This window comes from Hyphopichia burtonii (genome assembly GCF_001661395.1).
Source record: "Hyphopichia burtonii NRRL Y-1933 unplaced genomic scaffold HYPBUscaffold_1, whole genome shotgun sequence".
NCBI classification, from domain to species: Eukaryota; Fungi; Ascomycota; class Pichiomycetes; order Serinales; family Debaryomycetaceae; genus Hyphopichia; species Hyphopichia burtonii.
Genome location: NW_017963728.1, coordinates 530,285 through 549,064, shown reverse-complemented (window position 1 = coordinate 549,064; position 18,780 = coordinate 530,285). Strand labels below are relative to the sequence as shown.

The 18,780-nt window shown below is 36.2% G+C and overlaps 5 protein-coding genes across 5 annotated transcripts; 2 read left to right on the top strand and 3 right to left on the bottom strand.

Moving 5' to 3' along the window:
• Window positions 1–4,075: 4,075 nt before the first annotated feature.
• On the bottom strand, window positions 4,076–5,224 carry CNS1 (HSP70/90 family co-chaperone; the record flags this gene model as incomplete). The annotated part of the gene is made up of 1 exon (XM_020218112.1): window positions 4,076–5,224. One exon carries the CDS (start codon window positions 5,222–5,224, stop codon window positions 4,076–4,078), a length of 1,149 nt encoding a protein of 382 aa, XP_020078567.1.
• Window positions 5,225–5,425: 201 nt separating this feature from the next.
• HYPBUDRAFT_151242 (uncharacterized protein) lies at window positions 5,426–8,350 on the bottom strand. Its single transcript, XM_020220397.1, has one exon. It carries the CDS (start codon window positions 8,151–8,153, stop codon window positions 5,550–5,552), a length of 2,604 nt encoding a protein of 867 aa, XP_020078566.1. The 5' UTR covers window positions 8,154–8,350; the 3' UTR covers window positions 5,426–5,549.
• A 598-nt stretch (window positions 8,351–8,948) lies between these two features.
• Window positions 8,949–11,655, bottom strand: HYPBUDRAFT_8872 (uncharacterized protein). Its single transcript, XM_020223826.1, has one exon. It carries the CDS (start codon window positions 11,623–11,625, stop codon window positions 9,067–9,069), a length of 2,559 nt encoding a protein of 852 aa, XP_020078565.1. The 5' UTR covers window positions 11,626–11,655; the 3' UTR covers window positions 8,949–9,066.
• Window positions 11,656–12,913: 1,258 nt separating this feature from the next.
• Window positions 12,914–14,821, top strand: CIS2 (gamma-glutamyltransferase; the record flags this gene model as incomplete). The annotated part of the gene is made up of 2 exons (XM_020218291.1): window positions 12,914–13,963; window positions 14,006–14,821. The coding sequence occupies 2 exons, from the start codon at window positions 12,914–12,916 to the stop codon at window positions 14,819–14,821; spliced, it is 1,866 nt and encodes a 621-aa protein (XP_020078564.1).
• Window positions 14,822–15,501: 680 nt separating this feature from the next.
• Window positions 15,502–18,112, top strand: CTN1 (carnitine O-acetyltransferase; the record flags this gene model as incomplete). Its single annotated transcript, XM_020222650.1, has 1 exon — window positions 15,502–18,112. The coding sequence occupies exon 1, from the start codon at window positions 15,662–15,664 to the stop codon at window positions 18,110–18,112; it is 2,451 nt and encodes an 816-aa protein (XP_020078563.1). The 5' UTR covers window positions 15,502–15,661.
• Between the last annotated feature and the right edge of the window lie 668 nt (window positions 18,113–18,780).

The following is an 18,780-nucleotide window of genomic DNA, read 5'->3' as shown; positions in this document are numbered from 1 at the left end:
AAGTCTGGTGGTTGACTTTTTAAAAAATTCCCTATGATTAATGTTGAAGTATGAGATCTTATATTTCCGTCATTGTTTTTTTTTCTTTTTTATTGGGCTTTTGACGTTTTTTTTTGTTTTTTTTTGTTTTTTTTGTTTTTTTTTGTTTTTTTTGTTTTTTTTGTTTTTTTTTCCTCTTTTTCTTTTTTTCGCCTTAGTGTGGTTGGGAGCATCTTAGTAATTTTCCCGAAAATGTTTCTGATAATGTTCGATTGGCAGAGCCCGGTGGAGGCCCACGCCAGAGTGGGTTGGGAGGGTGCGAAAGCTGCTGCGACGGGTGGGCCGATTGTTGGGCAGAGCGAACAAGGCTGAAGCTGGTCGAGGGGGGGCAGTTTCGGTCGAGTGGTTGCAAAGACGTAGCACCAGTTTACCAGTGCTCCCCGTGGAACGTTTCATCTCCCCCGATTGTCTAGTCAACTGTAGGAGGGAATGGACTGGATTGCGCTTCCAGTGTCGCCTATGGGGCGGGAGTAGCTGCAAAACTCTGGTTTTGTCGACGTTCCCGGGGTGCTTGCGGTACTACTTCGGGTATGCTGGTGTTTGGAGGTTTGTTTGCTGGTGCACGGGTGCACCAGGGGTTACGGCGCGTAGAGCGTGTAAGCGGTGTATTTTGATTTTGTTGATAGTTACAAGATCAAGTCTTCTTGTAAAGGTTGTTTATAGATTCTGAATCATCATGTCGTGGGCCATTAATGCAGCCAGGTCCAGGCAGAAGGACGTGGCGCCCGGCACGTCGGGGTTTTTCCAGAATGAATTGAGAATATCAACCATGGCGTCGCTAGATAATTCAAAAAGTATCTATGAATCGGTTTCTTCGCATATAGACCATTTGAATCTACTACGAGAAAAGATACTGGACGGTTCGTCAAGGGAGTCGGTCTGGGGCCATTTGCTTGACTTGAAAGAAGTCGAATTGAACCAACTAGCCGCTGATGATGAGGCTTCACATCATCTACTGTCGATAAACAACCAATCAGACCCTTTGGGGGAATGGAAAAGTCGACCTCCTTCTTCTAATCAGTCTTCTGAGGAGAAGCAAGTCAAGGAGAAACCGGAAACGCTCAAATATAATCACCATAGTAGTCCCCCTACTGAAGCAAGACTAATCCAACGCCGAAATCAAAGAATACAATCCTCTTTACGAAATCCAAGCAGTCCAGCTTCTAAAACTGATCATGAAAACGTTAACGAGTCCTCAGAATACCCAGTACCCCCTGCAACACTACCACTTTCCTCGTCTTCTCCAGCAAAAGAATCCCGCAACAATAACTTACCCACTACATCTCCTAACGTTGATTTATCTTTTATCCCTATAGCCAGCACCATAAATCCAAATAAAGCAATTACAAAATCTTCTGCATCTCCTTCGTCATCCGTGATTCTCTCCAAGCATAATCCTAAACCTGCATCAACTAGTTTACTACAGAGATTATCCTCAGTAAGTCAAAACGATTCTACAAAAATTGAAATGAAAAAACCTACCATACTTAGTTCCGATTCAAAACATAATCCTAATGGCAATGATGATGATTACAGTGATGACTTGGATAACTCTTTTCAAGCCATCAGTTCTGCAATAAGGAAAAGCTTTGCCGGGAAAGTATCTCTTGGAAATATCTCCAAACCACTATCCTCGGACTCGAAAAATAATATAGACTCCAATGGCTCGGGAATCCCTTCTTCTCGTTATGATGATAAACACAGCGGTTCAATTGGTAATATTCCCACTTCTTCTTTCAATAATAAAAGATCACATGAAGCTCGTCAAACAATATCAAATATGCATAGAACCCCAAAACGTTCTTCTGGGTATGTTTCCTTACCATCTCGAGAACCGCTCTCAGGGTTTTCTGCTTCAATTGTACATAGGTCTAATGGTAAGAGCCTCAATTCTTCGGTTAAGCTTTTTGAAAACCTTGAGGATTCCAAAAGTGATAAACTTATATCAGAAGACAATCCTAATCCAGATTCTCATAAGAAAAATTCTATTCACCCCTCTATAATAGATTCGAACTATATTCGTCATAGCATGAAAGGACGTGCTTCTATGAAAAACTTGATTTTTGAACCAAAACCTGACGACAATAAACTTATACCTAAACAACAAAAATCTGAGGTCTCTACCGCTGATAAAGAAGATAAAAATACTAATCTCCATGATAAAAACTATCAAACGGCCTCTATCTTAAGACAAAGCCTATTTACTCCGAGAGAATCACTGATCCTTCCTCAAAATAAAAATGCTTCGTCTTCTGTAAATGACTTCCTTAGGCGCTCAAGAAATGTGTTCATGAATAATGAACTGAGATTCTCTCAAGGTGGTTTGCAGTCCTACAAAAATGACAAAAATGATCAAGCATATTCAAGTTTAGAACATGAAACAACTGACAAAGCATCTGACTCGAAAGTATCACACGTCGAAAAACCGTTTCAATCTTCACAGAAAACAGATTCAAAAACTCGTTCATCCTCAGCTTATGGACTCAGGTCGCCTACTCGTGACTACTCTCAGTCTAAACCACTGTATCTGAGGAAGCCTACCCTTGATTCAAAGAAGGAACCTTCTCCTAGGAAATTGTCACCGGTAAAAGCAACTTCCGTCAGAGCCAGTTCTCCAACTAGGGCAAAATCAAGTATGAAAACTAATTTTTCAATATCAAAATCAAAGTCTCCTAGAAGGACAAGATCTCCTATAAGAAGAATTTCAACTGCTTCTACGTCAAAGTCAGAATCCCGATCACCCACCAGGTATAGCACCCGAGCTGAAACCAGTGAGCAAATTAGGGGTTCTCCAACTGATTATAGTACTGGATTACGATTGAGCAAACTGAAAAGACTAAGTGAAAATAGGGAAGCCGAAGTTGTTAGCAGGCTTTTAACGCCAACTACCTCTAGCGCTGCAAAAATTGTTAAGAGTCCCTTGAAAAATCTGAAAGTAGATGCTGAACGTAATTTAGGTTCAGCGTTGGATAATCCTGTTCTAGATCATTCAGGTAATGAAAAGCTCACAAGTCACATTGATTCGACAAATGGAACTCCTGTATCTTTAGATTCAACCAATAAGAAACATAACACCCTACCAAATAACGATGAAACTACAAACACCAGAGCTCCCAAGACCAGACTTAATCATAAAAAATCATTAATGGCAGAAAGGAATGAGGCAGCGGCACATCGGACCAAACAGAAGTTGATTCTTTCTAGCAGTCATAAATCTGATCTCAAACAGACTAACTTAGTACCTCACAAGTTGCAATCTCCTAGCACAGTAAGATTAGCAGATAAGAAAAGACCTGCGAAAGCCCCAACAAAGGGTCTTTCGTTAACTTCCTCGACTACTTTGAATGTGAACCGCCAACAAGATAAGAATGGTGAAATTCCTCAGTCGACCCAGAAGAACAAACTGGAGCCAGCAGCAAAACTCAGCTTGAAAGAAGTTAACCTAAAACCAACGAATAAGCCCAATGAAATGTTAGCTTCTGCAGAATCACATTCTACAAGAAGAGGGAATGCTGTTCCATTACCAGATGCGGCTCGTGGAGGAAAGTTTACCAGGGATCGGAAGCCCATATCATCTTCGACTATTGCTAATCCGCGTCGTAAAATTAAGAATACTGATAACATTCTTCCGAACCCAAAAAAACCCCGTCATGTCGTACCTTCAGCAAATCCAGTGTCTACTGAGTCTATTTTAGATGAACTTCCTCTAACACCTACGAAGGACGAGCCCTATACTGCGGATAATTTACCAGATATTCCCTCTGATGATGACACTAATCAACGTGGTAGAAAATATTTCAAAAATTGGGCAGCGACACCTGAATTACAAAGGATATTGGATGAAAAACGGAATGTTGATCCAATTTCGATTTTTGGTGAAGTTCCACCTTTGAATATGGATGAGATTTTTGAGTCTCAAGCATCCAGATTTCGTGGCAGAGCTTCGCCAAACCAAACTCCTTAATATTTTGTGTGGTAAATTTCATTTTAATCTCTGTATATTATCATTGTATTATAAATATATTATTTTCATTACTTATAAATTACGTTTCTTCAAAGCAGCCTCTTTGTTCCAGGTTTTCAACCAACCTTCAACGTCATCTTTTGGAACAACGTATAATCTCAATGCATTATCAAAAAGAGGGGCCTTGGCTTTGTCAGACATCAAAGCATTGTTTATTGGAGCATTCTTACCAATCTTCACCAATCCACCTGCTTCTGTTTCCATAAAGCATTGAAGTTTTTTGACAAGAGCAAAACTCTTATGTTTTGGATTTTCAAACCATTCTTTAGGTCTATTCATTATTAATTCTAAAATCTCTTGAGGAGTAGATAATTCACTGATTTCTGCAACAAAATCAAACTCATCAATAGTAGGATATAATATCATGGCTGGGAATATTAATTGGGATTCATGGTCAAGGGGATCTTCCAATCGTATTTCAGCTTCTTCGAGTAGTTCAGCAGGTCTAGAGGCTTTTAAAACACGCATGTGTCTCAATTTAACAGCATTGACCAAAATCGTCTTCTTCATCTCGGCTTCTTTAGTCTCACGCTCTTTACGTTCTATGGCATCATTAATTTGCTTTTGTTTCTTGATTGTTTGGTCCAAAGTATCTTTCATTGGTTTGTTTTCTGGATCAATTGCCAAACCATATTCTAAAATGGCTTTTGCTTCTTCAAATCTTGAAACTGCTAAGAAGGCTTTACCGGATCTATAGCAAGCTTTCACATTCTTATCATCTAATAATAAAACTTGTTTGCAATCTTCTATACATCTTCTGAAATTTTTCAATTCCAAATTACAAGCAGCTCTATTTACAAGCAATGCAACTTTTAAGGTAGTAACGTTGTGTTCCACTTCAATACCTTGAGTGTAGTATGTGATAGCATTCTTATATTGTTTAGCTTTGAAACAGTCATTACCTTGATTTTTGAAGTTTGTGGCGATTTCATCGGGCTCTCCATCGTATGCTAAACTTTTCAAAGCTTCCAAATTTGTATTTTCACCACCATCTCCGTCTGTTTCATCAAGTTCTGTCATGAAAAATGGTAAACGATTTAACTCCTTCATGATATCTTCAGAAGATTTTTCAGCCATATCAGATAATTGTGGAGGCAAATCTGGTTCACCAGGTTTAGGTATGTATCTCCTTCTATCCCATTCTGATATTAATTCATCCATCTTTATAGTATCAACTTTTAAAAGTCCTTATAAACTTTCTTTCATAGATCTCTGGTGACCAATCGTTCCTACATCTTTCAAAAAACTCTGCGATGCCATGAACTTTCCTAATTGGGTCGTGTTTCGATCAGAGAAAATAATTGCAAAAAAATTAAGGAAATACTACTACAAAAAACGTCAAGATAGTAATAAATAAGCGATAAATGGTTTATCAATGAAAAGATCTATATAGTGTCATTATTTCGTAAAAAAAAAAAGAAGAAAACAAGTAAACAAAGGGAAATAAAAAAAAAAGCATTGACGAATAGAAAACAAGGAAGATCACTCACTCTTCGCTTAGCTGTCTTTGACGTTGCAAAACAAGTGGAATCTTAATAGTCACTTTATCTCCATTAGGGCATTTGAGATCAACTTTCAAGTAATACAATCTGGACATCAAGCAATATTGGAAATCTGGAACAAGGCAGAAATCATGAGGCGTAGGGCCATTCAAAACAGCGTCTTTGATATCGACATGAAGATCGAATTTTTTACTGAATTTCAACTGCTCCTCAATAGCTCCATTATGACCGGTGGTTTTGATTGATTCGGTTTCCCAATCCAACTGATTCAAATGAGATACGCAATCATGAGAGTGAGGCTTCGAAACAGAGCAATTAGGAATTTTGAGATGATCATACTTAGAGGCAAGATTAGCCAAAGATTTAATATCAAGGAAAATATCCCTATCTAATTCGAGAGACTCAGGTCCTACTTCCTTCATAAGCTTTGAGAGTTCACCAGCGTATTTTTGAAATTTTTTAATTGTGACCATGTCAAAATTATCGATTCCTCTACTTTTATTTTCAAACAACATATCTGGATGGAATACAACTGGAATAGGTATACTTCTAGATTTGATAGTAAGTGCAACCAACTCTACTGAGATTTTACGGAAATCAGGAACGGTGTGATGATGACCATCTGTATAAAGGAAAGTCAAATCAAAAGGAATGGTGACTTTTGTATTTGGTAATGGACCCTCAGGGTTTCGAAACTGGGGTAATGGGAAATAATTTATCATATATTCTGTCTTAGGAGTAGATAATGCAGCGAGACCAATCACTTTTGAAGATCCGATAATAGTTTTCTTTTTATAAGGTAAAAAAACTTCATAAACATTTTCTCGGTGGTCTGCATGAGTTTCTCTATCCAAATTTCTTATCTTAGTGTAATAAGACTGTTGCATTTTTGATAATTCAGCACCGCTCAGTGTTGGATGGAGTGATGAAAATGAAGATGAACTGTGAAGAGAATTGCTTTCAGAACTGTAAGGTGTCCTTTCATCGCTAGGACGAGATGATAATTCTCTACCCAAAGCAATTTTATTATTAATCTTGTTTACCATATTAGCATAAATTAACCTGGCTTCTTCATTAATCATAGATCTATTGAGTTCGAATGAAGAATGAGTAGTGAAAATAGCTCGAAGATATGCATTATCTTCATTTGCAACAACGTATTCGTCATGTTCAGGGTTAAGATGAGGATGAGAGTTTTTCATAAATAAGCTTTCATATTCCGAAGCTTTCCCAATGACTCTGGCTCCAATACAGTAAGATATAGAGGCATCAGGGAAAGCAAAATCCTGGGTTATTGAAGAGTATTTTTGCTTTTGTTTATAAGATTCATGCTTCATAAGTTCATCAACTTTACTAGGAAGTGCTGATAAGTGATCAGATGAGTTGTTAGTGGAAGGCAATGTTGAATGACTAGGTGATTGATAAGGAGATAAAGCTGGAGATGTCACAGCGGAATTAGTATGAGAATTCGTACGTGAATGAGTTTGAGAAAGAGAGTTCGAATGTAAATGTGAATGTGAGTATGAATGCGAATCATAATTACCATCTTTCCACTTCTGACGTAAATTGCTTATAATTTCATTTTTAGAGGTTCCCAATGTTTGAGGTATTTGAAGATGTTTAACAAACCCATGTTCACAAGAACTATCAAGTAATTTTTCAGGAAGTCTAAAAGTAAAAAATTTTTTGTATGTTTTATAAGGTTCGAAAATTTTACGATGATCTAACTGAGTGTAGGTGCCATCGATTGGATCTATAATATTTCCATAAATGAAATGAGGGTTGTTATGATCTGTAGTCAAACGATCCAAACATCCATCATTCCAAGATGCATTAAAATCAAACATGTTGAGAAATTTTCTCATTTGAGGCTGTTGATTCATTGTGGAGAGGTGATTGTCACCAAATGTTATGGATCCTTCTAAAACAACACTAAACATATCAAAGGGAATGGGGTTTTCAGTATTATTTGTTACAGTAACAAATCCATAAATGCAATCGCCTTGTTTAAACTCCACTGATAAAGGGTCTAGTATATTAGGAGGAATACCAATTTTACCGATATGTTCAGTAAGATGAATCTTAACGGTAATTAATCTTGAAACCTCTTTATTAATAGAAGGGAGCCTTTTCAATTTGTGGGAGTTGGCCAAAATTGTATCTTCCCAACGAGTGAAATCATCCACTGTATCATCATGAGGAGATGTTTCGAATGGACGTCTAGAAGAAGGAAGATCGGGGGAGCTTGGGAAAGATGTACCAGATCCACTACTGGCAAAATATTCACCACTAGAACCGCCCGTTGAAACTTGAGAAGCTTGTGGAGTTAATTCATAGCGTGGAGGTTCTGTTCTTAAGTCTTCAGTAGATGGGGTGATATTTTTTGAGATCGTAGACTGATACATTTGATAAGAAGGTAATATATTGATGATTTCTTCTTCATCTTTCTTTTTTTGATCATTTTTAGACAGTGGGCTTGTGAAATTATCGATCGTTTCATAAGCAGGAACTGGATTATCCAGGTTTCTGTCATCAAGTGAAAGATGTGATAGCTTCAAGTTGAACCTATTTGAGCCACGGTTATTCATTTGTGTAATTCTAGGATTTAGGTCTTAGGTACCTGACCCAATTATGCAAAAATAAATTTGACTTGGGGAAAAGGAGAAATAATTGAGACTAATAACTGCAATCTGTAAGCTTCTTGATATAGTGACGGTCTGTCCTTTCCCAATATAGTTTTTTTTTTTTCTTTTGTTGATTTGTTCGTTTTGGTGTATTTTTTTTTTTTTTGCTATGGTATTGTGTTTTCCACAAATAACAACCCTGGACCTTGAAAATAAGGGAATTTGACGGGATCAAAAAGCCACACCTGCTCGAATTGAAGTTTATCGAAAACGAGTCTCAAAGAAGTCCCTATGGGAGCAAGAAGTATTCCAACGACAGAAGCAAAAAAAAAAAGAAAAAATGAAGATTCTTTGAAATACTTGAAAAAGAGTATTGACAGCCTTTAGTCCATGTGTTCTAATGAGGATTGATTCACCAAAAATATGATGGTTTCTGTGTCGAAATAAGGAATAACAGAGTACAACTGGTTGCGTAAATAAAGGAATGCTTTTGAAAGTGTACTCGGCGTCAAATAAGCTGGGGAAGTCGACAACGAATTTCCTCACTCAATGAGTTGTTGAGACGGGTTTCGGATCTGTAAGGATAGGAGGGAACTTGGGCCTATACTTAGCTTCGAGTCTGAGAGTTAATAAAGGACAGGTTGGTTTAAGTGAATGATTATTCTGTTAGGCATCGAAAAGACGGTGTAACGGCATTTCGCAGAATGACCTACTGATGAATCTCATGATACCCTTTATTTTTTTCAAAGCAAAAATGTACGGAGGTATATTTTATCTGTTCTACAATAATGGCTGCTAAAAAATTATAAATATATACAAAACAGAATACAAGACAAGAATTGAAGGTATAATTAGAGGCCGTGGGGTATGAGTAGAATTAGTTTTCGATATTCAAAGGGACATTCAAGGTGAGAACGGCACCATTAATCATTTTGACATTAACTTTGACGTAGTAGAATCTAGCCATGAGACAATTTTGGAAGCTAGGAACAAGCGTAAAGTTATCGAAGCAAGATTTGCCATTTTTAAGGGGTTCTGTCCCCTTCGGATGGCATTTTGATAAGTCGATTGCAATATCGAATTTCTTTTGATAAATTGAATAGTTTACGTTAGTTTCTGATTTACTATGATTCCAAGGAATATTTGAAAAATTTGAATAAACACCACGATTTGATTGAGTTTGGGAATAAAATTTGACATCGGAAATTGGTAGATTGATATATTTTGATTGTAAAAAGGCTAAAGCTTTCAAATCTTTGAATAATTGACTTTCGACTCTGAAAGTTGGGTCTTCGCCAAATTTTTTGATCAAGTCAGAAATCTGTTTATAATAATCTTGCATTGGTTTAATGACAATCTGATCAAAGTTATTTGTATCAGGATCTTTTTTATTATGATTGGATGCAAAATTCAGGAGGATGTTAGTTGAGTGACCATCGTTATCACTACTTATTATAACTTTATCCTTGAAACACATTTCATGGTTAAATTCAACTGGAATAGCGTGTTTTTTAGACCTTAAGGTAAGTACCACTAATTCGCAATCAATATTTTTAATTTCTGGAGGGCTATTTTTACCTTTAACATTACCATGTTCATAGAAAAATGCAACTTCTAAAGGTATTGATAAATTGGTATCATATTTTTGATTAGCATTTCTAAATTTTATGGGCGGTACATAGAGGGTAGTATATTCTTGTTTTGGGGTAGTTAAAGAAAGCACTCCCATAACTTTAGTTGAACCAGTTAATGATTTTTTTTTGTAAGGAGTTAAGTATTGATACACGTTATCATCGTAATCATTATCATTTAGCCCACTAGAGTTGTTAGTTTTATTTTCAGAGCGTTGAAGATGCAATTTTTTAAATTGTTTTTTAAAATTTTCTTTATTAGTATGGTCAGCCACCACGTATAATTGTTTTAATCTAGTATTTGATGATGAATGAGGGGTTAATGATGAAAAACTAGTGTTTAAGTCATCCATGGTGGTATTTGGAGTTGAATTGCTATTATTTGAAGAATCCCAAGGTGAAATAACTTGTCTATTTGAATCAATATTAGCTAAAGATTCCATACCATAAGAAATTTTATTTTTAATACTATCGACAAAAGCACGATAGAACAAACTAACTTGTTCATTTTTAGAACCAATTTGATCGATTGTACGATAAGCATTTGGAATAACTCTTATTGGACATTGAAGTTCTTTGGCAATAACGTATTGATCTCTAAATTTTGAAGGCCTTTTCGGCTTATATTTATATTCTGAAGCTTTACCAATTATTCTAGCATCAACACTATAATTGATATAAGTATCAATAAAGGAAAAATCTTTCAATTTACGATCATTCTTATCGGCAGTATTTGATAAATACATTAAAGGAATTGAAGATAAATTTCTCAGAACACCAATACTTGGAGGGATTTCGGTATGTTTTGTAAAATTATGAACTTCACAAGAGTCATCTAATAATTTTTCGGGAATTCTAAAAGAAAAAAATCTTTTATAAGTTATATTTGGTTGGAAAAACCGTTTAACATCAATTGATAAAGCGGTATTATCATAAGGATCGATTTCATCTAAACACCAATCATGAGGATCTCCATTATCAGTAACCAAACGATCGATATTAGCATAAGACCAGGAGGCGAAAAGATCAAGCATATTCAAAAATTTATAAACAGTTAAAGGATGCTGACTATCAATTAGCCCCATATTATTATCTAAAACAACAAGAGCACCTTCAAATACCACATAAACCATATCAAAGGGTATTGGTTCAGAAGAAGTATTTTGAATAGTTACATAGCCATGAATGTAATCCCCCTGTTTATACTCGTATTGTTGAGGATCAATTATAGTTGGTGCTTCTCCCTTTTGACAAACGGATTCAGTAACTTTAATATCAAGTTTTAGATTTTTTGAAAAATCATTATCAGAGTCAGAGAGATTGGGTAGTTTATGGGCATTGGCCAAAACGGTATTTTCCCAAATTTCTGCCAGTTCTTCATTAAAAGTTGAAAGAACTGAATTAGTAGTTGAATTCTGTGGTTGTAGATCAGAGCCTTGCACATTAATAGAAGAAGGGTTTGACTGAAGGTTTGGAAAAGGGTAGCCATCCGATAAGGGCGTATCGGACCGTATTCCACCAAGGTTGTTCGGTGGCATTTGGGGACCATCATTGGCTGAATGCATTGGCGATAATGGAGAAGGAGTATTTACGTTAGAAGAGACTGGAGTCACTTCATAAACTGGAGGATCGACCCGGTAGTTTTCATCAGAAGGGGTCATACTTTTCAGAATAGTAGACTCAAACATATGGTAAGATGGTAAGATATTATTAATAAGTTGATTATCACGATTTCTTTGATGATTTTCCAAAGGCTTCAAGTCTTTCAAGAGACGTTGTTTCTCTTCCTTGGATATCAAAGGCATTATATAGACTTCTACCTCTTTTGTACCAGCTCTTATAAATTCGAATTGACGGATAAGATAAAGAAAGATAAAGACCAATAAAGACGAATAAGAAGAATTAGACAAGCAGAAAAGAGAAAGAAAAGAAAAAAAAAAAAAAAATGAAAAAAAAAAAAAAAAAAAAAGGAAATGAAATGAAGTATCAAATCAGATTCACTAATCAAAGGGAAAAATCAATACCACAAGCGGTTAACGGCATGCACTCAATTTAAGAGGTGTGCTGAACAAGACCGGTTACATAAAAAGATATTAGGCTTTCCAAAGACATAACAAAAGGACAATGAAGAGAAAAGAAAGAAGGAAAGAAGGATAAACGGTAAGTTGGTGTTGCATTATCAAGCATAATACACAATAGTCCTCGTTTACTCCATTGCAATATTGTAATACAAACTCGCAATCCTGTAATACAAACTCGCAATCCTGTAGGACACCGTAATACCAACTGCACTCCAAACTCCACTGCAGTAAAGTACCAGCACCGTGGAAAGGTTAGATGGTCTAGCGATGAGATGAGATTACAAACGGTTGGGCCTAGTCCACACGCACACCCACGGTCTAAACTGGGATGTGCTTTGATTATCTTAAACAATCAACAGCTACGCGGCAAGCCTTTGTTCTGACAAATGTATGGCATCCACTGTAGTGGTTCAATCATAAGGCATTTTTTGACATTCTTTCTTTTTTTTCACAACTATTTTCCCATTCTTTTCAGTTTTTGTGGGTTTTTGGGGCAATACGACAAATTTTCGCAGTAAATTGCCGTAAAAACTCGTCTCAAAGACCAGTACATTTTTTTCTGTTTTTGGTGTCTGGGTGTTTGGCTCAATACGCCCGTACATTTTTGGTGTTGGTCACGTGACCGGTTTATCTTATCAGAATGTTTCACAGTACAACCGAGCCGTGGAGTCGCCTATTGCTAATCCACACTGCTGATAACCATTTCATCAATAGTTAGCAACACCTATATATATAAGGAATGCTATTTGGTAAATGGTGGTTAGTCGATTGCAAGATGGGAACCAAAATGGACTATTCTAAGCTTGAAGAAGATTCAATCGATGATTACTCGATCTTGGATATGTACTCTAAATTGGATGGAGAGATGTACTCTAAACTGGATGGAGAGATGTACTCTAAATTGGATGGAGAGATGTACTCTAAATTGGATGGGAATTTCCACCGAGATGAATACGCCATACCAAAACCACCGCCGGCACAGCATTTACCCAATAGGTTTGTTAGAAGGACCATGGTGATACTAGGATACGGTATATTTTTATTGGCGATTGCATTTACAATCTATCCATTTTTCTTGAACATCGATTATAAATTTAGTTTTAATTATCAAAATTTTGAATCGGGATTCAATTTTCTGATTAATGATTATACCGATCCAGTGGGTGACAAAATAGGTAGACCGAGCTTGGCTCCCGATAAGAACCATTCTCGGTATGGTGCGAATGCCATGGTTTCTAGTGATGTCCCCATCTGTTCTTCAATGGGTAAAGAAATTTTGATCAAAGGAGGGAACTCTGCTGATGCTGCTATAACAGTGGCCTTATGTATAGGTAGTGTTAATCTGCATCTGTCTGGAATTGGAGGAGGGGGGTATATTGTGAGTCTGCAAAAAAACGATACCATCAGTATCGATGCCAGAGAAATGGCTCCATCGAAAGCGTATAAGAACATGTTTGATCATTATCCTTTGTTGGCCCAGTTTGGTGGATTGGCCAATGCAGTTCCTGGAGAATTAAAAGGACTAAATGATTTATATAACCTTCATGGAAGTGGAATCTTGAGCTGGAAACAATTGATTGATCCAGTAATTGAATTGAATGTGAAAGGTTGGGAAGCAAGTGAAATTTGGATTAGAAGTTTGAATAAAATGACTTCTCTTGTATTTCCAATTGCATCGGTATTAGAAGAAAATTGGGATTTCATCTATAATGATCCAATCAAGCATCGGGACTTGGTAGAAACTGGCGATATTATCAAAAGACCCAATTTAGCTTCAACTTTGAGACTAATTGCTGAGAATGGGTCAAGTGATATTTTCTATGATCCAAACGGTCCAATTGTTAAATCGCTAGTTGAAACTTCTCAAAAATTAGGTGGTATTCTTACTAAAGATGATTTTGCAGCATATAAAACTAATATTACATCTGCTTTAAAGTACAACTTTGAATTATCAAATCAAAACTTGACCATATATACAAGCCTGGGGACTAGCTCGGGGTTATCATTGATTAGTGGAATCAATTATTATTCGAATTTACAAAAAAAATTTCCAATTGATCAAGTTAAATCATTACCTAAAAAAATTACCAAAGAAATCCTTGAGGTCCATCGCATAATCGAATCAATGAAATGGATTTCATCAACTCGAACTTACTTGGGTGATTTGAACAGCACCTACTTTAATAAATTAGTTGAAAAATTCAGTGGAGAAGAATGGTCAACTAATTTACTAGAAAATAATAAATATAGTGATTTTCAAACATTTCCTTGGAAACATTATGAACCAGAGTTTGAACTGAATAAACCCCATGGCACCTCACATTTTTCTATTGTCGATTCGGAAGGTGGTGCAGTATCCATGACCACTACTGTTAATTTATTATTTGGTAGTATGGTTTATGATAATAACACGGGAATCATCTTAAATGATGAAATGGACGACTTCTCATTACCTTTCACTAGAAATGCATTCAATTTAACCCCTTCCATCCATAACTACATCCATCCTTACAAAAGACCATTATCCTCCATGACTCCCCTGATCATTAAGGACTCTCAAAATCAAATCAAATTGATCATTGGAGCCGCAGGAGGATCAAGGATTTCGACCGCAGTATTCCAGGGTATTATCCGTTTTTTCTACAATAACGAGTCCTTGCTAAACACTATAAGCTATCCTCGCTTGCACCACCAGCTCATTCCTGAATACGCCATGGTGGAAGACTTTGACATTTTCGAAGACTCTATTCCTCACCAAAACGCTTCAGTAATCGATACCATGACTAAAGCGTTGGGTCACGGGTTTGCCCAACTGGGTGCATTAACGGTAATGAATGCAATTAGCAAGAGTAGTGAGAGCTTTGGCTGGAATGGAGTTAGCGATTACTGGCGCAAACGAGGTGCTGCTGATGGCTATTAAACGGCTACTTGACTCTTGACTCTATCACTATGACTCCCTCTCGGTGACTCTTATCTGATGCACCATTAATCCGAAAATATCGTTTCTACATACTAATAAATACTTGTAAATCCAATAGCCGGATAAGCAGTGTAATTGATCCTTTGGACCTGATTTCATTGGTTAACGTTATCGGAGTACGGAGTAGCGGGACGAAAGGGAGCTGGAGTTAAGTGCTGATTCTAATGATAATCCACCGCTGCCTCGCCTTTCCCGTTTCCCTTGCGCCTTTGGCCATGCCTTCCAGCTGGTCGACCGTTCCATGGCCACTCCCACCACGTCTGCTCCGTATCCCCATCCTAGGGGCATGTTCTACCCAAGACTCGGTGAACGTCTGAGATTATCTCATAGATTTCGGAGTTTTATGCTACTTTGATTGTTTTTTGTGGGGGTGGATTGTTAAGTCGGTTGCGTGCAGGACGATTTGGTCATAAATCAACTAACAAAACGAAAAAAAAAAAAAAAAGGGATAGTGATACAATAAACAATTTCCCCAGATTTCAAGAAATTTAATGTAACTTCGGAGTTCTTGATGGGGAGGAGCTTCACAAGTCCGAATTGTATATAAGTCAGGTCATTTCCTTGCGGGAGCCTGAGTTGAATTTTCCAAAAGTTTACGTTTTGTTATAGTTTCCTTATTTATTCTATTTAATTAACTTATTAACTTATTAACTTATTAACTTATTTAACTTATTCTTAATTAATTTATTCTTATTAACTTAATTAACTTATTAACTTATTTAACTTATTCTTAATTAATTTATTCTTATTAACTTATTCCTATCAACCTTTCATTATATTATGTCCACGTTTGAATACCAGGATAAGTTACAAAAACTTCCTATACCTGATTTTGTTCAAACCTGTCAGCAATACTTGAATGTATTGAAGCCGCTTCAAACTGAAAAGGAACATGCTAAGACTATCGAAGCAGTTGAGAAATTCATAAAAGATGGTACGGGCAAGTATCTTGATTCTGAATTGAGAAGCTATGCCGAATCAAGAAATAGTTTTATTGAACAGTTTTGGTATGATTCGTATCTTAATCATGATTCTCCGGTTGTTTTAAACTTGAATCCCTTTTTTCTTTTAGAAGATGATCCTTTCAATAATGAAACCATGTGTGTGAATCCCCAAGTTAAAAGAGCTGCTACTTTAACCTTATCTTCGCTCAAGTTTATCAAAGCTTTGAAAAATGAAACGTTACCGGTGGATAAATTGAAAAATGGTCAACCTTTATGTATGTACCAATACTCAAAGTTATTTGGTGCTGCCAGAATCCCAACCGATGATGGATGTATCATGCAATCGGATGCTAGTTCAAATCATATCGTGGTTATGAGTAAGTCGCAATTCTATTGGTTTGACGTATTGGATTCAAATAATGAATTGATTATGCTGGAACAAGATTTAATCGTTAATTTCACTTCAATCATTCATGACTCTCTTAGCACTCCAATTAGTGAAATTGCTAAGTCTTCCTTTGGGGTTTTAACCACTGAAAATAGAAGAATTTGGTCAAAAATTAGACATTCTCCCACAATTGTCAATAATGCAAATAATAATGAGATTTTATCATTGATTGATTCGGCTTTATTTGTTATTTGCTTGGATGATATTAAATTAAATGACTTATCTGATTTATCAAAAAATATGTTGTGTGGTTTATCCATTTTAGACAAAGGGGTTCAGGTTGGGACTTGTACTAATAGATGGTATGATAAATTACAAATCATCATTACCCAAAATGGTAAAGCTGGTATTAATTTCGAACATACTGGTGTTGATGGTCATACGGTTTTAAGATTTATAAGTGATATCTATACCGATTCAATTCTATCTTTTGCTCAATCAATTAATAGTCATACTCCTTCTCTATGGAATAATTCTTCCAATTCAAAATCTTCTAACCAAGAATCTTTAGTGACTATCCCAAGAAAATTGGAATGGGATTTAACTCCTGATTTATCTTTGGCTTTGAGATTTGGTGAAACTAGATTATCCGATTTAATTAATCAAAATGAATTTAAACATTTGGAATTTAAAAATTACGGCTCTTCTACTATAAAAAAGATGAAATTTAGTCCAGATGCTTTTGTTCAAATGGCTTTCCAAGCTACTTATTATGCATTATACGGGAAAGTTGAATGTACTTATGAACCAGCCATGACAAAACATTTTTTCCATGGTCGTACAGAAGCTATTCGTACTGTTAGCCAAGAATCAAATTTATTTGTTCGTAAATTCTTTGATTCTTCAGTTTCAAATGTTGATAAATTAAAATATTTATCTGATGCTTGTACTCAACATTCAAGTCAAACTAAACAATGCTCTGCTGGTCAAGGTATTGATAGACATATGTATGCTTTGTTTTGTATTTGGAAAAGATATGTTGGTGCTTTTGATGATAATGATGGAATTGTTAATATTGAAAAACCAAATTCCAATGAGCACTCCTCTTCCGAAATGGAAAAAAGTGATACTATCATTATCGATCATCGTAATAGCATCACTAGACTTCCTGATGATTTTGCCCCTGAAGAGGAAAATTCAGATCAACAGCGTGCTTCAGTACTGACCTTGATTGATGATGACGTTAGCCATTCTTCAGATAATACCATTGGTAATGACATAGAACATGCGGCCATAACCAAACCTCGTTCAAGTAGTATTGGTATTCGTGATCATTTAAAACAAATTCCAGAAATTTTTGCTGATGCTGGTTGGGACAAATTGAATAATACCGTACTTTCAACTTCAAACTGTGGTAACCCTGCTTTGCGTCTTTTTGGTTTCGGTCCTGTCTCTGCTAACGGTTTTGGTTTAGGTTATATTATCAAAGATGACTCAATTTCCATCTGTGCAGCTTCGAAACACAGACAAACTGAAAGATTCTTGGTTACTTTGGAATCTTATTTAGATGAAATATATAGAATATTCAAACTAGTTCATCAAAATAATGATTCGGCCGCTGCTACAGCTCCAATTGATACTAAGCTCAGAACATCTTCTGGTGCTAAGGCTGAAGCTTTGTTGCCTAAAAATCCATTACCTGTCAGACCTTCAGCTAAAGCAAATGCTAACAATTCGTCTTCTTTAAGCACTTTATTGGGTGGATATGGCTACTTTGATATGGGTGAAGAGGACATCAAATCAAGAGGCCCAAGTCCTGAACCTCCATTCTTGAATAGAAATAATAGTGGATTTTCCATCAGAGAAATAGGTAAAAAACTAAGATTATCTGAATATTGAAGGACAAAAACGGAAAAAGATAAGACATCTTTAACCACACTAAGTCTTGCATGATGAATGAGCGTTTATATGACTTCACTTCTCTTAACTATCTATTTATTGAATAAATGTGTTTTTATAAAACATGCGTAATCTTCGACTACTCTTTAGTTGAAGTTTTACTGCAAAAAAGTAAAAATTCTCGCAAAAATATAAAAAAGAGAAATATCGATTTTTTTTTTAAGTCCTTACTTTCTATTCTACTAAAAAACATTAAAAAGTATATAATATGAAAGTTTATTAATAAATAATATCAAAAAAGGTTGATCATTAAAGCGTAAATTCTACAAAGACAAAGAAGTACATATTAAATACCAAAACCACCTTGATTCAATGCAGCTCTCAAATTTGCTTTATTAGGTTTGGCATTTTTACCATGCTTCGCTGAAATTGACGGCATGTTCATCATGGCTAAATCACTAGTGGTTGGTTGGGGTCTGGCTCTTGGTGGCATACCCCCAGCCATTGGTGGCATTCCCCCAGCCATTGGTGGCATTCCCCCAGCCATTGGTGGCATGCCGCCTCCCATTGGGGCAATAGGTTGAAATCCCATTGGTGCCATTGGTTGTTGTCCCATATAAGGGTTTCCTATTGGCGCTTGATTTTGCGGCATTGATTGTCCATAGGGA